Source organism: Anomaloglossus baeobatrachus, chromosome 1, assembly GCF_048569485.1.
Source record: "Anomaloglossus baeobatrachus isolate aAnoBae1 chromosome 1, aAnoBae1.hap1, whole genome shotgun sequence".
Classification (NCBI taxonomy): domain Eukaryota; kingdom Metazoa; phylum Chordata; class Amphibia; order Anura; family Aromobatidae; genus Anomaloglossus; species Anomaloglossus baeobatrachus.
In genome coordinates this window covers 704,820,108-704,841,840 of record NC_134353.1, presented here as the reverse complement: position 1 = coordinate 704,841,840, position 21,733 = coordinate 704,820,108, and the positions used below count along the sequence as shown (strand labels likewise).

General features: G+C 46.9%; 1 protein-coding gene across 1 annotated transcript in view; it reads left to right on the top strand.

Moving 5' to 3' along the window:
- The window catches only part of LOC142249445 (septin-2A), a 146,816-nt gene that overhangs the window by 74,322 nt on the left and 50,761 nt on the right, over nucleotides 1-21,733 (top strand). Inside the window, exons 9-11 of the mRNA XM_075321109.1 lie at nucleotides 1,047-1,192; nucleotides 18,472-18,555; nucleotides 18,647-18,704. Coding sequence (XP_075177224.1) covers nucleotides 1,047-1,192; nucleotides 18,472-18,555; nucleotides 18,647-18,704 — 288 coding nt within the window. The remainder of the gene's footprint in view (nucleotides 1-1,046; nucleotides 1,193-18,471; nucleotides 18,556-18,646; nucleotides 18,705-21,733) is intronic.

Below are 21,733 nucleotides of genomic sequence, written 5' to 3'. Positions count from 1 at the left end.
CTGGTCACTGGTGAGATCTGCCTGTTTGACAGCTCACCAGCGACCATGTAACGACACAGCAGTGATCCTGATAAGGTCAAGTCGTCGTCGTCGTGATCGCTGCTGCGTCGTTGTGTGTGACACCACCTTAAACTGTCCAGGGGTAAAGGTCCACATATTCCTAAAAGTGTCCCAGTGTGTTCACCCTACTTATTCAGTCACCATTGCGCTCAACTTTTCTTTTAGTTTTGTTTCTCAAGATGTCATTAAAATCTCAGTACACATTGTGGAAGTATCAGCGTCTGGTCTGATTGATCCTATACTCTGATCTCTTTCTATGATTAAAAGTAGTCTGTGATCAAACTTAGAACTGACGATGAATGTCCAAGGTGCAGGAAGGAGGGTGCAGATTTGCTTCATATGTTCTGGTCGTGCTCCTAGTTATCTGATCTCTGGGAAAAGATAGGCAACTTGATAGAGAGAGTATTCAATGTAGAGATACGCGCGAGTCCGAAAGTTGGTATCTTGGGAGGAGGAGGTAGTTCTGCTGCTGCTACACAACCCGCAATATCCAAAATTCTGTATCAGACCAGGAAAACGATTGCTAGACACTGGCTGGCCGCTAGCCCCCCTGGGATGTCCGAGGTAATTGCCAGCCTAAATACAATTTTAATGGAAAAAAGAATATTTCTCAAAAGAGGCGCCATTCCCAAGGATGATAAACAATGGGGTGAGTGGATGTGAAGTCCTTCTATGGTTTCTCATGAGATTGCCGGCGATGTGCTCTTTATTTGCTTTTTTGATCTTGTATTTGGTATGACTTGTATTGCAAATTCTTCTCACTGGAGGGTTTAGTTAAGTGAATAGTGGGACAAGGGGGGTGGGGGGGGTAAAAGGGATGGACTGTTTGTAGTTATATAAAGAATACTGTGGCCCTTGATTTATATTATATCTTGATGATGCCAGGATCTGTTATGACTATAATTTGCATAAGAAAATTTGTTTGATTTATAAAAAAAAAAAGTAGTCAGTTATCTAATTGGAATCTTGTTTTTGCTTTCTCCCAGGCCAGCATCCCATTTGCTGTCATTGGCTCTAATCAACTAATTGAGGTAAAAGGAAAGAAAATCCGCGGCCGGTTGTACCCATGGGGTGTTGTGGAGGTGGAGAACCCCGAACACAATGATTTCTTGAAGCTCCGCACAATGTTGGTGTAAGTATCAAATGGCTAGCTGGTGTTCTACAAGCATTACCATTCTGCCAGGGAAATAATCTACAATTATTATTTTATTTATTTTTTTTTTTTTTTGCCCAAGGCATTGCTCTAGGAAGAAAAATCGAGCTACTTTGGCTAATTTGTCCAGACTGTTTATTATTCTGCCTAGCACTTGATGATTCAAGGCAGTTACACTGTTCTGCCGAAAAGCTTAGGGATAATTGTTAGACAGAAGAAATACTAACCTACCTACAAAAATTGTAACTATCTTTGTGCAGCTTTTCTCTCAGTCCATTATCTTTTTGCTATTTAACCAAAGGTTTCTCAATCCCAATGGCTGCTACTAATAGTAGTTGTACTAATAGTAGCAGTACTAATAGTTGCGCCTTGCCGAGCACGGATTGTCGGTGCGCCTTGCCGAGCACGGATTGTCGGTGCGCCTTGCCGAGCACGGATTGTCGGTGCGCCTTGCCGAGCACGGATTGTCGGTGCGCCTTGCCGAGCACGGATTGTCGGTGCGCCTTGCCGAGCACGGATTGTCGGTGCGCCTTGCCGAGCACGGATTGTCGGTGCGCCTTGCCGAGCACAGATCGAATTTTTGTCATTCAATGATAGTTTACCACTCTGTTCACAAAGGCTGACAAACAGTGATGAAGACAGTGATTGATTATAAACTGAAAATAAGCACATTCAGCTTTCCTGAATATACTGTTTCTTCCTGATTGGTGTAGGTCCTACTATTTCCATCTCGGAGCTGCACAAAGAATAGTATTTCGGCCCTTTTCTAGTAACTAGGGCTGAGTTGAGCTACCTGCACATTATCTGAATGGGATGTAATCTATTTAGGGAAAATTTATATTTATTCTAGTAATTACTAGTTGCACTCCTGTTAATTTATTTTAATCCTTAAACTTGTGTAAATTACCTTGTAGTGTAAATGGGATAATCCTCTGGTATTCAGCGCTGTTCTGCTCCTCTTCTGAGTCATGTGACGGCGATTCAAACTCTCTAGATCACTGTACGCTCTAGATGTGACCTGGAAGTCTCTTAATATGTCTATGGAACATCAGAACGAGGGTCCATAGACGTACAGTGTAAAAGACGAGGGTCCATAGACGTACAGTGTAAAAGACGAGGGTCCATAGACGTACAGTTTAAAAGACGAGGGTCCATAGACGTACAGTGTAAAAGACGAGGGTCCATAGACGTACAGTGTAAAAGACGAGGGTCCATAGACGTACAGTTTAAAAGACGAGGGTCCATAGACGTACAGTGTAAAAGACGAGGGTCCATAGACGTACAGTGTAAAAGACGAGGGTCCATAGACGTACAGTTTAAAAGACGAGGGTCCATAGACTTAAAGTGTAAAAGAGACTTCCGGCTCACGCACATAGTATAGAGTATTCTGGAAAGTCTGAATTGTGGTCATGTGAAGAGGAGTGAAAGGCACTGAATTAAAGACAATTACATCGGTTTAGTGAAAAAGTGGGATATTTACAGCAAAGTGCAATATGACATCATCATTCTGTAAGATCTTTCATCATAGTGCATAATATACAGCAATACTTTGCGTTATTTAATTTTGTGATCAGCTTTTTCCAGCATTATGGCAGGCCGTAAGGTCGCACTTGATACTGTCTGTGAACAGATTATGGTGAACTCGGCCCATGATGTTGCGTGTGTAAAACCCTTGTTAAGGATATGAATGGTTAATGTGTGCTGTTTGCATTAACACTTTTGAATAGTGGGATATACCATCAATTTCTTATGTGTGAAAATCTCTTTAATAGTTGTGCTCCATTTAATTAGACATTAATTTTAGATTTTGACCATTCGTTGAAATGCTTCCACCGCAGTGACACCTGCTGGTTATAGAGAGTACTGTTCAGCTTGTCAGAACATCTCTAGCTTTATAAATGAATCATCATGGAATGTATTTATTTGGATTGTTTTTTTTCTTTGTTCTCTTTTCAAACAACATGTATTGCTATGGTAACAACAATTATGCTGGTTAGTTTCCAGTAGGAATTATTGCCGTGTGCTTGTTTGTTCGATGAATGGAGACATCAAATTATTGAAGTGTTAATTAACGTGTACTTATAGGTTTATTGTTCATTGCGTAAATTCAGTAGTTCAGCAGCTGTGGGGGTCTGATTCATATACAACTGAGCACGGTAGATTGCAAAACAGTCATATTGGGTACTATTAATGTGGAGCGAAGAACAATAAAACAGTAGGAAAATGTTAATGTGAAGTTGTTAATTAAAATGGTCTCATTGTTACAGCTTTAAAGGAGTTTTAATATTCAGTTCATTGCAGCACATTGCTGTTTAGCTGAGTGACCGAGATGTCAGGCGTCAGACCCCACTAATCTAATACTGTCCAACTTTAAGGATAGGTCATTGGTATTAAAACTCCTTTAAGATATTGTTGCTGCAAACTGTCATGTCCTTTGTTCACTTAATCCGTCATAAGAGATTTTTTTTTTTTTAATTAAAGGGATTTTATACATTCAACAACACCTATTAAATTTGTTGATTACAATCTGATCGTAAATGAAGTGTCCCCCTGCTTTGACCACCAGGAATCGGTGTAATGTGTGGGGAAACCAGACAGTAAGGCTGTGTGCCCACGTTGTGTTTTTGCCGTGGTTTTGCTTGAAGATTTTCACAACTCTGCAAGGAAATCTGCCAGCAAAGTCTGAGAATCATGAAGCGCTGTGCACACATTCAGAATTCTTTCCTTGCAGATTTGGTTGCAGAAAAAAAAATCTACATCATGCCAATTTTTTTCTGCGTTTTTGTTTGCGTTTTCACCATTGAAGGCAATGAAAAGATAGATAAAAAAAATTGCTAGAAAAATGTGACTTTTTTTTTTTTTTTTTTTCTCGGCTGCAGAACATGCAGATTTGGTTACAGATTGTCTGCAACCAACTCTGCAATGTGTGCACATAGTATGACTCCAAAATAATAAAAATATATACTTTTATTGCAAATTCATAAAATTAAACATCATAAAGAAAAAACAACATTCACAGCAGTAAATCCTCAGTAGAAGGTGGAACGGTACCATACATGTAGAGAATATAGTATATGAAAAGTTACTGTATAAGTCAACATACATGTGGTAATAACATTTCATCCCTACTCCATAGAGAAAGGTATACACAAGTCACTACTGGGGTTTCAACAATCAATCACCCTCAGAGATGGTATAATCCCTATGAATGCTGACAACATACAGGGATATACGCAATGTTTCAAAACATATGTCAGCAAATGGTTGGTAATGGTATTTAGTCCCTGCTCATTATGGGCTGGGATACACTCACACATTTAGTGGGGTTTTGACAATAAATCACCCTCACGGAAGATATACTCCCTGTGAGTGAAAGACAACCATATACTGACCAGTAAGATAGAACCGCACCACCTGCCTGTCCCAACGCGCGTTTCACCCTCTTCCTCAGGGGACGTCCCGTAATGAGCAGGGACTAAATACCATTACCAACCATTTGCTGACATATGTTTTGAAACATTGCGTATATCCCTGTATGTTGTCAGCATTCATAGGGATTATACCATCTCTGAGGGTGATTGATTGTTGAAACCCCAGTAGTGACTTGTGTATACCTTTCTCTATGGAGTAGGGATGAAATGTTATTACCACATGTATGTTGACTTATACAGTAACTTTCTTTGTCGCTCCATTGGGAGACCCAGACAATTGGGTGTATAGGCTATGCCTCCGGAGGCCGCACAAAGTATTACACTAAAAGTGTAAAGCCCCTCCCCTTCTGCCTATACACCCCCCGTGCTCCCACAGGCTCCTCAGTTTTTTGCTTTGTGCGAAGGAGGCAGACATGCACGCATAGCTCCACAGATTAGTCAGCAGCAGCTGCTGACTAATGTCGGATGGAAGAAAAGAGGGCCCTTAACAGGGCCCCCAGCATGCTCCCTTCTCACCCCACTCTTGTCGGCGGTGTTGTTAAGGTTGAGGTATCCATTGCGGGTACGGAGGCTGGAGCCCACATGCTGTTTTCCTTCCCCATCCCCATTAGGGCTCTGGGTGAAGTGGGATCCTATCGGTCTCCAGGCACTGAGACCGTGCTCCATCCACAGCTCCTGAGGACCCTGCTGGATAGGAGCCGAGTATCGTTCAGGGACATGGCCCTGCTACTTTGAGGTACTCTGTGTCCCCGTGGGGACTGCGCACAGCAACACTCCAGCATTGCTGGGTGTGCTAGTGCACCGGGGACCGCGGCGCTGACCGCGTTTGTGCCATTATACACTGCAGCATCGCTGATTGTGTTACTGTATGGGGACTACCGCGCTGACCGCCGCTGCCATTGTTATCACTGCGGCGCGGCTGGGACTGTTAATGCGCCGGGGACTTCCGCGCAGACCGCGCTTATACGGCGGCCGCGCTTATAACTCGAGTCCCCGGCTTTTGGGCCTAGTCTCTTTTTCTTCCCGCCCCCAGCCCTGCCAGTCAGGGGAAGGGCGGGACGCTGTACAGGACGGCAGCACTGAGGGCTGGAGCATGCTTTGCATACTCCACCCCCCTCACTGTGCACAGTGGGGCACCAGTTCCCGCACTTTCTGGGTCACGCCCACGGCTCCCTCCTCTCCTCAGGACGTCGGCAGCCATTCCTGTCAGCTCCTCGGACGCTGCAGAGGGGAGACAAGCTCTGGGGGACCCAGGCAGGGATTCTGGTGGCCACACAACCGCTTTAAGCGGGCGGTAAGCAGCACCTCAGGTGCTGGCCCCACTTGGTGCAGAAGTGTAATTATAGTTTATATGTTTACAGGCTATACTTTACACTGTATGGTGCACAGTTGATTTCTGGCTATATACCCTGTTGTGTCGCTCAAAGGAGACAACAGCATGGCGCCCACAAGAAGCAGGGGTGCCAAAACACAGGCTTACTATGCTGCCTGCACCGCATGTACAACCTCGCTACCGGCAGGTTCCACTGACCCTCATTGTGTGCACTGCTCGGCCCCTGTGGCACTTACTCAGCCGGAGCCTCTGCTAAGGGGGGCCCAGGGGGAACAACCAGCTAACACTGTCCAGGTGACAGGGACGGAGTTTGCAGTTTTTACTGACAGACTTTCTGAGACTATGGCTAAGATTCTAGAAGCTTTGCAGTCCAGACCGGTATCTCAGACCATGGGCACTGTGGAATCACTGCCCCCTGGTTCCCCTCAGTTGGAACAACAATGTTCCCCCGGGGTGTCTCATAGATCCCAGGGTGAGGTCTCTAACACGGACCGCAGCCCCAGACCGCCTAAGCGAGCTCGCTGGGAAATCCCCTCGACCTCATCACATTGTTCAGGGTCTCAGAGGGATGACTCTCTGTATGATGAAGCGGAGGTAGCTGATCAGGATTCTGAGCCTGAGGCCGCTCTCAACCTTGATACTCCTGATGGTGACGCCATAGTGAATGATCTTATCGCGTCCATACATCAAATGTTGGATATTTCTCCCTCGGCTCCTCCAGCGGAGGAGTCAGCCTCTCAGCAGGAGAAATTCCGTTTCAGGTTCCCCAAGCGTACAACGAGTATGTTTCTGGATCACTCCGATTTCAGAGAGGCAGTCCAGAAACACCGAGTTTGTCCAGATAAGCGTTTTTCCAAGCGCCTTAAGGATACACGTTATCCCTTCCCCCCCTGACGTGGTCAAGGGCTGGACTCAGTGTCCCAAGGTGGATCCTCCAATCTCCAGACTGGCGGCTAGATCCTTAGTTGCAGTTGAAGATGGGGCTTCGCTCAAGGATGCCACTGACAGACAGATGGAGCTCTGGTTGAAATCCATCTATGAAGCTATCGGCGCGTCTTTTGCTCCAGCATTCGCAGCCGTATGGGCACTCCAAGCTATCTCAGCGGGTCAAGCGCAAATTGACGCACTCACACGTACGTCTGCACCGCAAGTGGCGTCCATAACTTCTCAAACGTCGGCATTTGCGTCCTACGCTATTAATGCTGTCCTGGACTCTGCGAGCCGTACGGCGGTTGCAGCCGACAATTCGGTGGCAATACGCAGGGCCTTGTGGCTACGGGAATGGAAGGCAGATTCGGCTTCCAAAAAGTCCTTAACCGGTTTGCCATTTTCTGGCGACCGTTTGTTTGGTGAGAGGCTGGATGAGATCATCAAACAATCCAAGGGAAAGGAAACATCCTTACCCCAGGCCAAACCAAAATTACCCCAACAGAGGAGGGGACAGTCGAGGTTTCGGTCCTTTCGGGGTGCGGGCAGGTCCCAATTCTCCTCGTACAAAAGGCCTCAGAAGGATCAGAGGAACTCCGATCCATGGCGGTCTAAGTCACGCCCTAAAAAGACCGCTGGAGGTGCCGCTACCAAGGCGGCTTCCTCATGACTTACGGCCTCCTCACACCGCATCCTCGGTCGGTGGCAGGCTCTCCCGCTTTTCCGACATTTGGCTGCCACAGGTAAAAGACCGTTGGGTGAGAGACATCCTGTCTCACGGTTACAGGATAGAGTTCAGCTCTCGTCCTCCGACTCGATTTTTCAGAACATCTCCGCCTCCCGAGCGAGCCGATGCTCTTCTGCAGGCGCTGGGCACTCTGAAGGCAGAAGGAGTGGTGGTCCCCGTTCCTCTTCAGCAACAGGGTCACGGTTTTTACTCCAACCTGTTTGTGGTTCCAAAGAAGGACGGGTCTTTCCGTCCTGTCCTGGACCTGAAACTTCTCAACAAACACGTAAAGACCAGGCGGTTCCGGATGGAATCCCTCCGCTCCGTCATCGCCTCAATGTCCCAAGGAGATTTCCTTGCATCGATCGATATCAAAGATGCTTATCTCCACGTACCGATTGCTCCAGAGCATCAGCGCTTCCTGCGCTTCGCCATAGGAGACTAACACCTTCAGTTCGTGGCACTGCCGTTCGGCCTGGCGACAGCCCCACGGGTTTTCACCAAGGTCATGGCTGCAGTAGTGGCGGTCCTCCACTCTCAGGGTCACTCGGTGATCCCTTACTTAGACGATCTGCTGGTCAAGGCTCCCTCTCAAGAGGCATGCCAGCACAGCCTCACCGCTACTCTGGAGACTCTCCAGAGTTTCGGGTGGATCATCAATTTTCCAAAGTCAAATCTGACACCGGCCCAATCGCTGACATATCTTGGCATGGAGTTTCATACCCTCTCAGCGATAGTGAAGCTTCCGCTGCGCAAGCAGCGTTCACTACAGACGGGGGTGCAATCTCTCCTTCAGGGTCAGTCACACCCCTTGAGGCGCCTCATGCACTTCCTGGGGAAGATGGTGGCAGCAATGGAGGCAGTCCCTTTCGCGCAGTTTCACCTGCGTCCTCTTCAATGGGACTTCCTACGCAAATGGGACAGGAAGCCGACGTCCCTCGACAGGAGCGTCTCCCTCTCTCAGGCAACCAAAGCTTCCCTTCGGTGGTGGCTTCATCCCACTTCATTATCGAAGGGGAAATCCTTCCTACCCCCATCCTGGGCGGTGGTCACGACGGACGCGAGTCTGTCAGGGTGGGGAGCGGTCTTTCTCCACCACAGGGCTCAGGGGACTTGGACTCAGACAGAGTCTTCCCTTCAGATCAATGTTCTGGAGATAAGGGCAGTGTATCTGGCCCTAAAAGCGTTCCAGCAGTGGCTGGAAGGCAAGCAGATCCGAATTCAGTCGGACAACTCCACAGCGGTGGCTTACATCAACCACCAAGGAGGAACACGCAGTCGGCAAGCCTTCCAGGAAGTCCGGCGGATTTTGATGTGGGTGGAAGCCACGGCCTCCACCATCTCCGCAGTTCACATCCCGGGCGTGGAAAACTGGGAAGCGGATTTTCTCAGTCGCCAGGGCATGGACGCAGGGGAATGGTCCCTTCACCCGGACGTGTTTCAGGAGATCTGTTGCCGCTGGGGGATGCCGGACGTCGACCTAATGGCGTCCCGGCACAACAACAAGGTCACGGCATTCATGGCACGTTCTCACGATCACAGAGCTCTGGCGGCAGACGCCTTAGTTCAGGATTGGTCGCAGTTTCAACTCCCTTATGTGTTTCCTCCGCTGGCACTGTTGCCCAGAGTGTTACGCAAGATCAGGGCCGACTGCCGCCGCGCCATCCTCGTCGCTCCAGACTGGCCGAGGAGGTCGTGGTACCCGGATCTGTGGCATCTCACGGTCGGCCAACCGTGGGCACTACCAGACCGACCAGACTTGCTGTCTCAAGGGCCGTTTTTCCATCTGAATTCTGCGGCCCTCAACCTGACTGTGTGGCCATTGAGTCCTGGATCTTAGCGTCTTCAGGATTATCTCAAGAGGTCATTGCCACTATGAGACAGGCCAGGAAACCAACGTCCGCCAAGATCTACCACAGGACGTGGAAAATATTCCTGTCGTGGTTCTCTGATCAGGGTTTTTCTCCCTGGCCATTTGCCTTGCCCACTTTTCTGTCCTTTCTTCAGTCCGGATTGGAAAAGTGTTTGTCGCTTGGCTCCCTTAAGGGACAAGTCTCTGCGCTCTCTGTGTTTTTTCAGAAGCGCTTGGCCAGACTTCCACAGGTACGCACGTTCCTGCAGGGGGTTTGTCACATCGTCCCTCCTTACAAACGTCCGTTGGAACCCTGGGATCTGAACAGGGTGCTGATGGTTCTTCAGAAACCACCGTTCGAGCCAATGAGGGATATTTCTCTCGCACGCCTTTCGCAGAAAGTGGTTTTCCTAGTAGCAGTCACTTCACTTCGGAGAGTGTCTGAGCTAGCAGCATTGTCATGCAAAGCCCCTTTCCTGGTGTTTCACCAGGACAAGGTGGTTCTGCGTCCGGTTCCGGAATTTCTCCCTAAGGTGGTATCCCCCTTTCATCTCAATCAGGATATCTCCTTACCCTCTTTTTGCCCTCATCCAATTCACCAATGTGAAAAGGATTTGCACTTGTTAGATCTGGTGAGAGCACTCAGACTCTACATTTCTCGTACGGCGCCCCTGCGCCGCTCGGATGCACTCTTTGTCCTTGTCGCTGGCCAGCGTAAAGGGTCACAGGCTTCCAAATCAACCCTGGCTCGGTGGATCAAGGAACCAATTCTAGAAGCTTACCGTTCAGCTGGGCTTCCGGTTCCCTCAGGGCTGAAGGCCCATTCTACCAGAGCCGTGGGTGCGTCCTGGGCTTTGAGGCACCAGGCTACGGCTCAGCAGGTGTGTCAGGCGGCTACCTGGTCGAGCCTGCACACTTTCACGAAACACTATCAGGTGCATACCTATGCTTCGGCGGATGCCAGCCTAGGTAGGCGAGTCCTTCAGGCGGCGGTTGCCCACCTGTAGGACGGAGCCGTTACGGCTCTATTATGAGGTATTATTTACCCACCCAGGGACTGCTTTTGGACGTCCCAATTGTCTGGGTCTCCCAATGGAGCGACAAAGAAGAAGGGAATTTTGTTTACTTACCGTAAATTCCTTTTCTTCTAGCTCCAATTGGGAGACCCAGCACCCGCCCTGTTTTTTTGTGTACACATGTTGTTCATGTTGAATGGTTTCAGTTCTCCGATATTCCTTCGGATTGAATTTACTTTAAACCAGTTTATAATTTTTTCCTCCTTCTTGCTTTTGCACCAAAACTGAGGAGCCCGTGGGAGCACGGGGGGTGTATAGGCAGAAGGGGAGGGGCTTTACACTTTTAGTGTAATACTTTGTGCGGCCTCCGGAGGCATAGCCTATACACCCAATTGTCTGGGTCTCCCAATTGGAGCTAGAAGAAAAGGAATTTACGGTAAGTAAACAAAATTCCCTTCTTTTCATATACTATATTCTCTACATGTATGGTACCGTTCCACCTTCTACTGAGGATTTACTGCTGTGAATGTTGTTTTTTCTTTATGATGTTTAATTTTATGAATTTGCAATAAAAGTATATATTTTTATTATTTTGGAGTCATACCATTTGTTTCTCTGGCTTTTATCGATGTAATGGTTATCCAACCTATGTTGTTTGCTTGATGTAAATGTGTGCACATAGCCTAAGGCTATGTGCGCACGTTGCGTATTTACATGCAGATCTGCACCGCAGCGTAACTGCATGCGTCCTGCGTCCCCATCATAATCTTTGAAGATTATGCAGGAGACGTGCGCATGGGGCGTATTGGAGCGCAGCGCTTCGGCTGCTGCCCGAAGCAAGCGTTCTGAGAAGGGACATGTCCCTTCTTTCGTGCGCTCTGCATGTATCCCCCGCTCTGTCTATGAGAGGGGCTGCAGTTAGAGCGCATGGAATCGGCTTTTTTTTTTTTTTTTTTCATTACGGGCTCTTTCTGCAGCGATTTGAAGCGCACATGTGCTGTTCAAATCGCTGCAGAAATTTCTGCAGGGACAGTGCGCAACGTGCGCACATAGCCTAAGTGTTCAGTTTCCCTACAGCACCACCACAGGTTATATGAGGAATTACACAGTATTAGTACTTGGTCAAATCAATGGGTTGTCTATTCAGCAGAACAGCAGATCCTGCAGAGTAAGGCTAAGTTCACACACTGCGTTTTTTTTGACGCTGCGTTTTTGTGCGTTTTTGGCCGCTAAAAACGCACAAAAACGCACCCGCGTAAAAAAAACGCATGCGTTTTTACCGCGATTTGGTGCGTTTTTGGCTGCGTTTTGCTGCGTTTTTCCAATGCATTGCATGGGGGGAAAATGCAGAAAAACACAGGAAAGGATTGACATGTCCATTTTTTTTTCCAAGCTCAAAAACGCAGCTTAAAAAAAGTTGTGTGCGGACAGCAAAAATGAAAACTCATAGACTTTGCTGGGGAAGCAAAGTCATGCAGTTTTGAGGCCAAAAACGCACCCGAAGGGGGGCGGAGCGATGTAGCTTACCAGAGAGGACGCACAGAGAAGGAGCTCCTCTAATCCTGACTTCATCCTGGCCGTTTAACATCCGGTACCTGATCCGACAACCTGCCCACCAGCTGCTGTGACAAGGGACATCGCCTGGAGACTGTCGGTCCCCATCGGTGCTATTTTTCTTTTAATCCTGCCGGCGCCGACTAATCTCCTGACGCTGCAGCACGTGGAGCGGCAGCCATCTTCCCCGCGGCCGGCACCTTCAGGGAGCGGCGCTGTGTGACTCCAGAGAGCAAGGAGGAGTGCAGGAAACATACCCTGAGGGACGATCCAGGAGCAGAGGCATTGTCTGGGGGCTGGCTGTTCCACTGGAGCTGCTCCCTGAGCCCTGCACAACATCACTGAATCCCCTGGGGCTGGAGCGTGGGACGCAGTGGCCATCTTCCCTGCAGCTGCATGGTGAGCAGCGGCGTGTGACTCCAGGAGCGGAGAGGAGCAACAGGCATATACCCACAGAGGAAGACCTGGGAGCGGTGAGCACAGGGAGTTATCTCCCCCTTAGCTGTGTATCTGGCAATCAGTGAGCAGCACACTTAGAGCCGGCGGCTGTGCAGGAGACATTAACCCCTAGGGTGCTGGAGGGTTTGGAGTGTGAGCCTTGAAAGACAGGCCCTGCAGACTCTCTCTGACACATGAAAATATAGGAGAGACACATATTGAAGTCCCCACGCTGTGCAGGCCTGCATCACCCTGATAAATATACTCTAAGTGCTGTGCTGCCCTGGGACTCCCTTCATTGTTATTTTACAATATAAAAGTTGCAGTTTTCTGGCTCTCTGGAAGAGGTGGGCAAGTGGAGACGTACATATTATAAAAATATGCATTGCAGAGGCACAGATTTGGACGCACGGGGCCACGATAAGAGAGGGGTGCAGAAGCGGCAAACCCCCAGTGAATCAACATGAGTCCCCCTAAACAAAGTGGAGCTATTGATAAGCTTAAAGAGTATGCAAGGGGTGGTCAGGCAGATGCCCCTAAAGTCAGGAGAAATACCACTCTAAAAGGTCAATCACCACTGGCTGATGGGTCAGAAGAGCAAGATGATTTAACCCTAAGACAGGTGTATGAACAGCTTCTACAAGCAATTTCTACAAGTATTGCTTGTAGAAATTGCTTGTAGAAGCTGTTCATACACCTGTCTTAGGGTTAAATCATCTTGCTCTTCTGACCCATCAGCCAGTGGTGCTTGATCTTTTAGAGTGGTATTTCTCCTGACTTTAGGGGCATCTGCCTGACCACCCCTTGCATACTCTTTAAGCTTATCAATAGCTCCACTTTGTTTAGGGGGACTCATGTTGATTCACTGGGGGTTTGCCGCTTCTGCACCCCTCTCTTATCGTGCCCCCGTGCGTCCAAATCCCTGCCTCTGCAATGCATATTTTTATAATATGTCCGTCTCCCTCACAGGGAAGATTGAGGAGGTACACTCAGAGGTGGGCCGCTTGCATCAAGACATGCAATCCCTGAGGGCCCGAACAACAGAAGTTGAGACACGAGTGTCAGAACTGGAAGATCAAATAAAACCACTTAAAACTAAAATGACTACAATGGCCGGATCAACAAATGCATGACGCCAGAAAGCAGATGATCTGGAGAATCGCATGCGTCGAAACAATATACGGATCATAGGACTGCCAGAACACTCGGAGGGTCAGCATCCGGAACGGTTCCTGGAGGAGTGGCTGAAATCTAATCTTGGGATCGAGTTCTCCTCGACGTTTGCGGTGGAGAGGGCGCACAGAGTTCCAATGAGACCTCCTATTCCAGGTGCACTGCCGCGTCCCTTCTTAGCAAGGATGCTCAACTGCAGAGATATAGACACAGCACTCCGCCTAGCCCGACAGAAGAGCCCACTTAAGTTTAACAACGTTACACTCTCGATCTTCCCAGACTTTTCGGTGGACCTCCAGAAACAGAGGGCCCACTTCATGGATGTGAAGAAAAAATTAAGGGAGCGAAACATCATCTATTCTATGCTATACCCTGCCCGGCTCCGCATAGTGCATGAAGGGTCGTCTCTGATTTTCACTACACCTGCTGAGGCTGAGGACTGGTTACAGTTACACCCGAGACCTAAGGGGCAGAAGCAATGAGGCTACGTCTACTAAGTGACATTTGCTGAGCCCCCTGGTGCCCTTCATCTCCCATAAAAGCTTGAAGCCCCCTTTGGAGAAAGACAAGACTTTTCCGTGCCTTGAGTGATGGAGGAATTGGCCAGGAGTTGGTTCCTGTGAGATGGGAGCCCTATTTTGTGCACTCCAATACCACCTATACCAGGACACTGCATTCAGTGGTGGTATCCCCATTGATGTTTGAAATGTTTTACAGGACTTCTCGGAAAGGTCCTGAAGTTCGATATTGTTTTTCTATGTTTACAGCTGCTATTGCATTAACTTTATTTCTTCGCAGAGATAGGCTTAAAACTATTGGTGGGTTAACCACATCTAATTGCGGGGTGAAACGCGCCTTATACTTGGGATCCTGGTTCTATAAACAGATTTATATGATATGGGGTCAGAGATGATAGTTATGACCTGGAATGTCAGAGGCCTTAAGTCGCCCAAAAAAACGTATCAAGGTATTTTCCCAAATTAAGCAAATCAGGGCTCAGCTGGTGGCACTAGTAGAAACTCACCTCACACGAGACACAGCCAGACTAGTAAACAAACCATGGGTACAATGGTCGACGCATGCGTTCCACACCACCTACTCCAGAGGAGTCTCTTTATTGGTACATAAAAACATACGATGGGAAGCAAAGGTGGTAAGGCGTGACCTGGAGGGGCGGTTTGTGTTTATATATGCGTCTATAGATTCTAGAGATTATGTGCTACTATGCATTTATAACCCCCCACCGGCTCGCGTTTCCGTTCTTAAACAGGCACTGAGCTTTGCCCTCAGCTACCCAGATGCATATGTGTTATGCTTGGGGGATTTTAACCTTGTGATGAATGAGGAGCAGGACAGGTTTCAGGTAGATGGGGGGAGACAACAATCGACCCCGGATTCGACTGACTTACAGCAATGCGTGGAGGGAGGCGGGTGGATAGACCTTTGGCGACTCCGACACCCTAACACTCGAGAATACACGTCACTCCTCCACTAGACGTACGCTGTCCAGACTGGATTATATTTTTGGGTCAAGCAACGTCGCGACCTGGGTGGATGATGTGGTACACGGGGTCAGGGGCATATCAGATCATAGCCCAGTGATCCTTACTCTTAAGACTAATCAAAATGTTAGCAAACCCTTTTGGAGGTTAAACCCATTTTGGTTGAAATTAATTGATCAAAGCGATAGGACCCAGACCCAAATAGAAGATTTTCTAAAAATCCACCCTAAACCCTGGAATATTAACTTGGTGTGGGATACTCTCAAGGCTTACCTTCGGGGGTGTCTTTCTTCATCCATAACATATCTTAAAAGAGCGACTAGAAATGAGGATGACATGGTGGAGGGGAGACTTAAGGACCTAGAGGCAGAATATATTACAGCCCCAACCGATGGGAACAGAGCAGCCTGGATGCATTCATACAGGCTGTATATGCAACACTCTGAGACCAAGTCCAAACGCAAACTGTTCTTCACTCGACAATCTTACTTTGAGCTTGGAAACCAGTCCAGTAAATTACTGGCATATATGGTTCGGCAGCATAACACCTCAAATACAATACTAGGTATACGGAGGGCGGACGGCTCCACAGCCACATCCCCTGAAGATATCTTAGAGTGCTTCCATGAATATTATAAAACCCTATATACTTCTATACTTCTAGAAGCCCTCATGGAGTTCAAAGCTGTGGGGCATATCTATCGGATCTGGAGTTTCCCACTTTGAGCAGATCGCAACGGGAGTGTCTGGAGGCGGACATCACACTGGATGAAGTGATTACAGCCATCTCCGATATGGCTAGGGGGAAATCTCCGGGTCCAGATGGTCTCCCCATAGAATTCTATAGTAAATATTGTGATGTATTGGCCCCGATTTTATTAGATGTTTTCTCTCATTTCTCAATCGGTGACTCTCTACCTGCCTCCTTATACGAAGCGCACGTAGTTGTGCTGAGGAAGGAGGGCAAAGACCCATTCGAATGCGGCTCATACCACCCTATATCCCTAGTCAATGTGGATTATAAGATCTTTACCAAAATATTGGCGTCCAGGCTCAATTCAGTTATATTGAGTATAGTTCACCCAGATCAAACAGGATTTATGCCTGGAAAAAACACCTCGATAAATATAAGACGGGTCCAATCCATAGTACAGTATAGTACATTGTTCTAGGAAAATGAGTGGGCCTTGGCCTCACTGGACGCGGCCAAGGCATTTGACTCTGTAGAATGGCCATTTTTATTTGCCTGCCTCCAGAGATTCGCCTTTGGGCCTAAATTCAGCAATTGGATTCATATATTGTATAAGTCCCCGACGGCCAGGGTACTGGTCAATGGCATTATATCTGCACCTTTCTCACTGAGACGGGGCACGAGACAGGGATGCCCTCTGTCTCCAGCATTGTTTGCACTAGTTATTGAAGCCTTGGCAATTAGAATCTGCTCTCATCCACAGATCACTGGAATCGCTATAGCCGACCGCACAGATCAAATAGGATTGTATGCGGATGACATGGTTGTCTTTTTGGACATAGTACAAGAGACCTTGCTTGTGGTTATAGATACTATAGATAAATTTGGGGAGTTTTCGGGACTGCACATCAATTGGGATAAAAAAATTGGGAAAACCTCGGGTGCACAGCCTATGGATCAATTAATGGGATGCTGCGTCCTGCATGAAAAAGCGGAGACCAACCAGAGAGAAAAAGCTCATGCATAGGAGACGCGTAAACCCAGAGATAAGTATATATATATCACAGGGATCCTCAGAAAAGTAAAGATTGATATAGAATTTTATTGAAACAATCAAGGTGACACATAAGACATACAATTAAAATCACTTAAAATACATATAGATAGAGAACCCCCACATCTCCAAGATGTGAAATATGGGGTACCGCCCTGTGTACATGTGCAACAATGTATAAATCTGATCCCTAGAATAACATGTACTAGATCAATCCATAAATATAATAACTCTTAACCAATAGGTCTATAACATAGGGACCACACCTGTGAGCTATACTGGTAGTGAATCCAATGGGATAGCGGCTATCAATATGACAGAACAAGAGCTTGCAAGTCATACAGTAATTACAATAAACCAGGCATGAATCATGCAAAAAAGAAAAGAAAAACCATAAAAACCCTTGTCCAGCGATCCCAAAGATGGCTCACAATCAGGTGCTCAAGTGAAAAGCTATATCAAGCTCCCAACCAGTGAAGGGAGCTACAGACACAAGGAGGTACCCACAATAGGGAGAGATGTGGGGGATCCCACGCGTATCGCTGCGAACAGCTTCGTCAGGGGAGAATGCATACCATGTTTGAAACTGTTAATAAAACGAAGTTAAAAAAAAAACGCACCCGAAAAACGCGCAAAAACGCCGCGAAAAACGCACTGTGTGCATATAGCCAAAGAGCCATTCTTTGTAATCATTCTGGCCAAGTCATGAGGAGCCTGAAAAAATGGACTCCAACTTTTAACATGGAATTCCATCATTGATGTGTTAGACAATGTACACATGTTGAATATTAGGTGAGTGCTTTCACCTCCGTATTAGGTGAGTGCTTTCACCTCCATATCTGTAAGCCAAAACCAGGAGTGGGTATAAAAGTACAGAAGTGGTGCCGTGTTTCTATTATACTTTTCCTCTGATTGTTCCACTCCTGGTTTTGGCTACAAATACTGATGTAAAACTGACCAAATACTCAACGTGTGCACGTGGCCTTAATGGATTTTCTAACCAGGTAATTGGGGGGTTATGGCACAAGAGTGCCTGATCTTTGGCCTACTCACTGGCTTTATCCCTCATTGATCTAGTACTGACTACTCCAGTGGTCTCTGCTGGAACAGGAATCCTTGATGGCCAGTTCTTCAGTCTCCTAACCTCTGCGACCAGTCACTGATTTCAGCAGTCATATCTAATGTCATCATATATGGCTGAAGAGGTTGAATCTGGCTTATGAGAGAGGCCAATTTGGAAACAGATTGGATAGAGATTCAAGTTTACAAATTTATGTAAAATAAAATCAGGAATTGTATTTTTCCTTAAGAACACTAAAGCATATATACACACCACATCCTTTTATAACATGTTTACCATGAAGAGGATACTGTTCTTAGAAAGGAACTCTTAACATCTGAGAACTGGGCCCCGGCCCTACTGTCTGATTGTTCCCCTCAGTAGGAAGCTTTTCTTTCGTTCTAGACTGAGTGTGCTCAGGCACGTTATTCAGAGATCATCTTTCTGTTTTCGTGGCCCGACTTCACGGTTTGAAGGCTGTGGTGTTTTTATCTCCACAGGACGCACATGCAGGACCTACAAGAGGTCACTCAGGATCTGCACTATGAAAACTTCCGCTCCGAGAGATTAAAACGCACTGGAAAGTGAGTGTACATTTTATCTGGTTACAACAAATCACACTTAGAATATACTGGCAATATCCAAAATAAAATTGTCACTATGTTCTTGTTGTAGGCCTGTGGAGGAAGAGGTGATGGATAAGGACATGATTCTGCTGCAGAAGGAGGCTGAGGTGAGTGACCAATTACTTCATATCCACCAATGTATCATTTGTAATTGTGCACTTTAGGGTCATTCACATGACCATCCCTGCTTTTGTGTTCATAAAAAAACAAAATGGCTGTCTCGTGCCGTCGTTTTTTTCCTCATACGTTGAATGGACAAGTCTGATCCACAAAAACAGATAAGAATTGGACATACGCTGAGTTTAACAGGATGGAGACACAGATCTGCTAAAAAATGGATGGTAAATAGTTCCATCAAATTACATGGGTCCATATAACTATAGAAAACAAAAACACACACAAATGTAATAATACATTTTTCCATACAAGAAAAAAAAACGTATTTTTTTAATTACTTTGTCCATTTTTTTTCTTTTTTACATCCATATGACATCTTCCTGGTGGCGTACATTATATCATTTTATACTGTACATCAATAATTTAAATTATAAAAATTGTCCAAATACCATTTACTATGTTAATAATTACAGTGGATTAGTAAAAAATGTATGGTGTTCTTACAGTATCTATTTTTAATTCACCCAGTGAGTTTAATGGGCAAGTCTGATTTAAAACATGGGTGTGTGCTGCTGCTACTAGGAGGCTGACACTAGGCAATAAAAAAAAAAGTTAGCTCCTCCTCAGCAGGGTACAGCCACTGACTGGCACTAAGCTAATCTGTATTAGTTTAGAGTCAGTAGGAGGTGGACACGGGTCTGACAGGTTTCTACCTAAACGTATTGTTTGCTATTAGTCTTTCGGATACAGCTTGTGACTTGGGCGACAGGGTGTAATTCCTCACCTTGATTTCCCACCTTAGAGATCGAGAGAACAGTGTGGTCTGATCCACATCGCACCCTCTCTGGTCTTCACAGCAGGATCCTACTCCCCTAACACATCGAATCACATAGGACTTCCACCTGGACAAGTTTAGGTCCCAGCTTCGCTGAGGTCTTCTTCCTCCAGGAAGTCTACTTCTTCCAGGACACGCCCCCACCGTCTTCCTGAGCATGCGCTGTAAATTGTGCGCTTTCTAATCACCAACCTCTGGCCAGTCGGGGTTATATGCATGCATGTTCTCCCGGTCTTAGTCCCCACTTTTCTCAGCACCGACAACATGTTTTCCATGCGTCGCTTTGAACTCCTATATCCTCATTCAGCCTCAAGGGGACCACTTCCACACATTCGGTACAGAATCGGCACCTCCTTGACCATCTCTTCAGCCTAAGAAACTGGGGTAGGCTCAGTCCTTACAACACACATGCTTCTCCAGCAGTCCTCTGCTGCGTTCTTCCCTATCTCTCTATGCCTAAATCCAGGGAAACCCGCTCTCACATTTCCCCTATTGCCCTGCTCTTTACTTGCTCTTCCTGTACAAAAAAAAAAAAAACTGCCTTCAGGCCAAAGCTCAGTCTTCTGTCCTCTGCCCCAACTGCAGTACCTCCACAATGCAAGCTCCTAGGAATGCCCTGCTGTTCCTGATGTGAGCAAATCCCTTCCTACAGAGTACCAAACCCTGGTATCGGTCATAGAACGTTTGCCTAAACAGTCAAGCACCTCAGGTGTTCTAAACGCTCTCCAGGGTGTTTCTGATTCACTGGATAATGCATTGCAACAAGGCAGATTTTCTATCCACTGGTTAACACTGTGCAAAGATAATTTTACCTGCATAAAAGATCCAAGAAGCGGAAACACTGCAGTTCCTCTTTCAGGTCTCCTCCATCCACATACTCTAGGTTGGCGTCCTTCTCACGCGCTTCATCACCGGACCCCCAGACTGCGCATGGTTTTGACCCAGACTCCGATTCAGCTACAGCCAGGCCACCAAATTTAAGTATGGTGAACAGTAATCCTGGTGGTTAACCAGACTCTCCATCTCAAGGAGGAAGATTTTCCTGCAGCCATTGGTATCTTTCAAGAAGGCAAAGGGCCCCTTTCCTCAGGTGTTTTTCAACCACAAGGAGTTCGAGGACATTTTATCCAAACAATGGGGTCATCTGGAAAGGCATTTTCAGAGATTGAGATGAATAAATATCCAGTATCCTTTCCCTCTTGACCTCTTAAAGGCGTGGGCAGAGTCTCCGGTCATTGATCCACCGGTATCTTGGTTGGCCACGAATATGATCCTCCTACTTCCGGATGGTGCGTCTCTCAAGGATCTGAATGACTGGCACATTTAATCGCTGGCAAAATGTACTTTCAAAGCAACAGACACTTCTCTCCATGTTTTTTTCCTCCCCCTAGGTCTTAATATTGGCCTCTGCCTGGGAAAAGCTTCTTCGACAAGGGATCCTCTCAGGAGCTCTCCCCAACACACTGGCGGTCCAGATCTCCCACACCAGGAAGTATCATCTTTCCGCATCTCTTGACGCAGTGGAAGCTCTGCAATATTGTTCAGCAACATCATGAACGTTTGCAGAGTTCTATTGCTCATGCCCTGGAACGCAGATGCAGCTTTGAAGAAGTCTCTCTCCACCCTTTCTTTCCATTGCTCACATCTTTTTCGAGCAAAATTGGATCAGATTATCTACAATGCTACAGGTGAAAAGAGTACTTTTGTTGCCCAGCTGAAAGCCAAGTGCCCTCCAGCCAAAAGATGTATGATGCATTTTCAGCTCTTTTGAGATTCTCTTACGCGTGATGGGATGGTCTCACTCGGGTGTCCTCTGTGTGGCGGGTGAGTTCTTCTTTTCCATGACATCTGGTTTTCCGTTATTGATATCGCCTGAGTCTGAGAGATTGTATCCTCTAGCTACGAGATAATTTTCGTTTCTCCCTTGTTCTAAATTTTTCAAATATCACCATTCCAAGGATCCCACCTTGGCTCAAGGCTTTTTCAGGGCCATCAGTTCCCTCTTCAGTCAGGAGTCATAATTCCCGATCCCTCCCAAGAGCGTTTTTATGTGGTGGCAACTCTCACTCCTCATTCATCAAGGACACTCCTTTCTCCTGTTGCATTGGCTGATCCTGACAACCCACGCCGGTCTCCTTGATTTGGGCACTATGTTTCACCATCTCACGGTGTAGGGACGCTGGG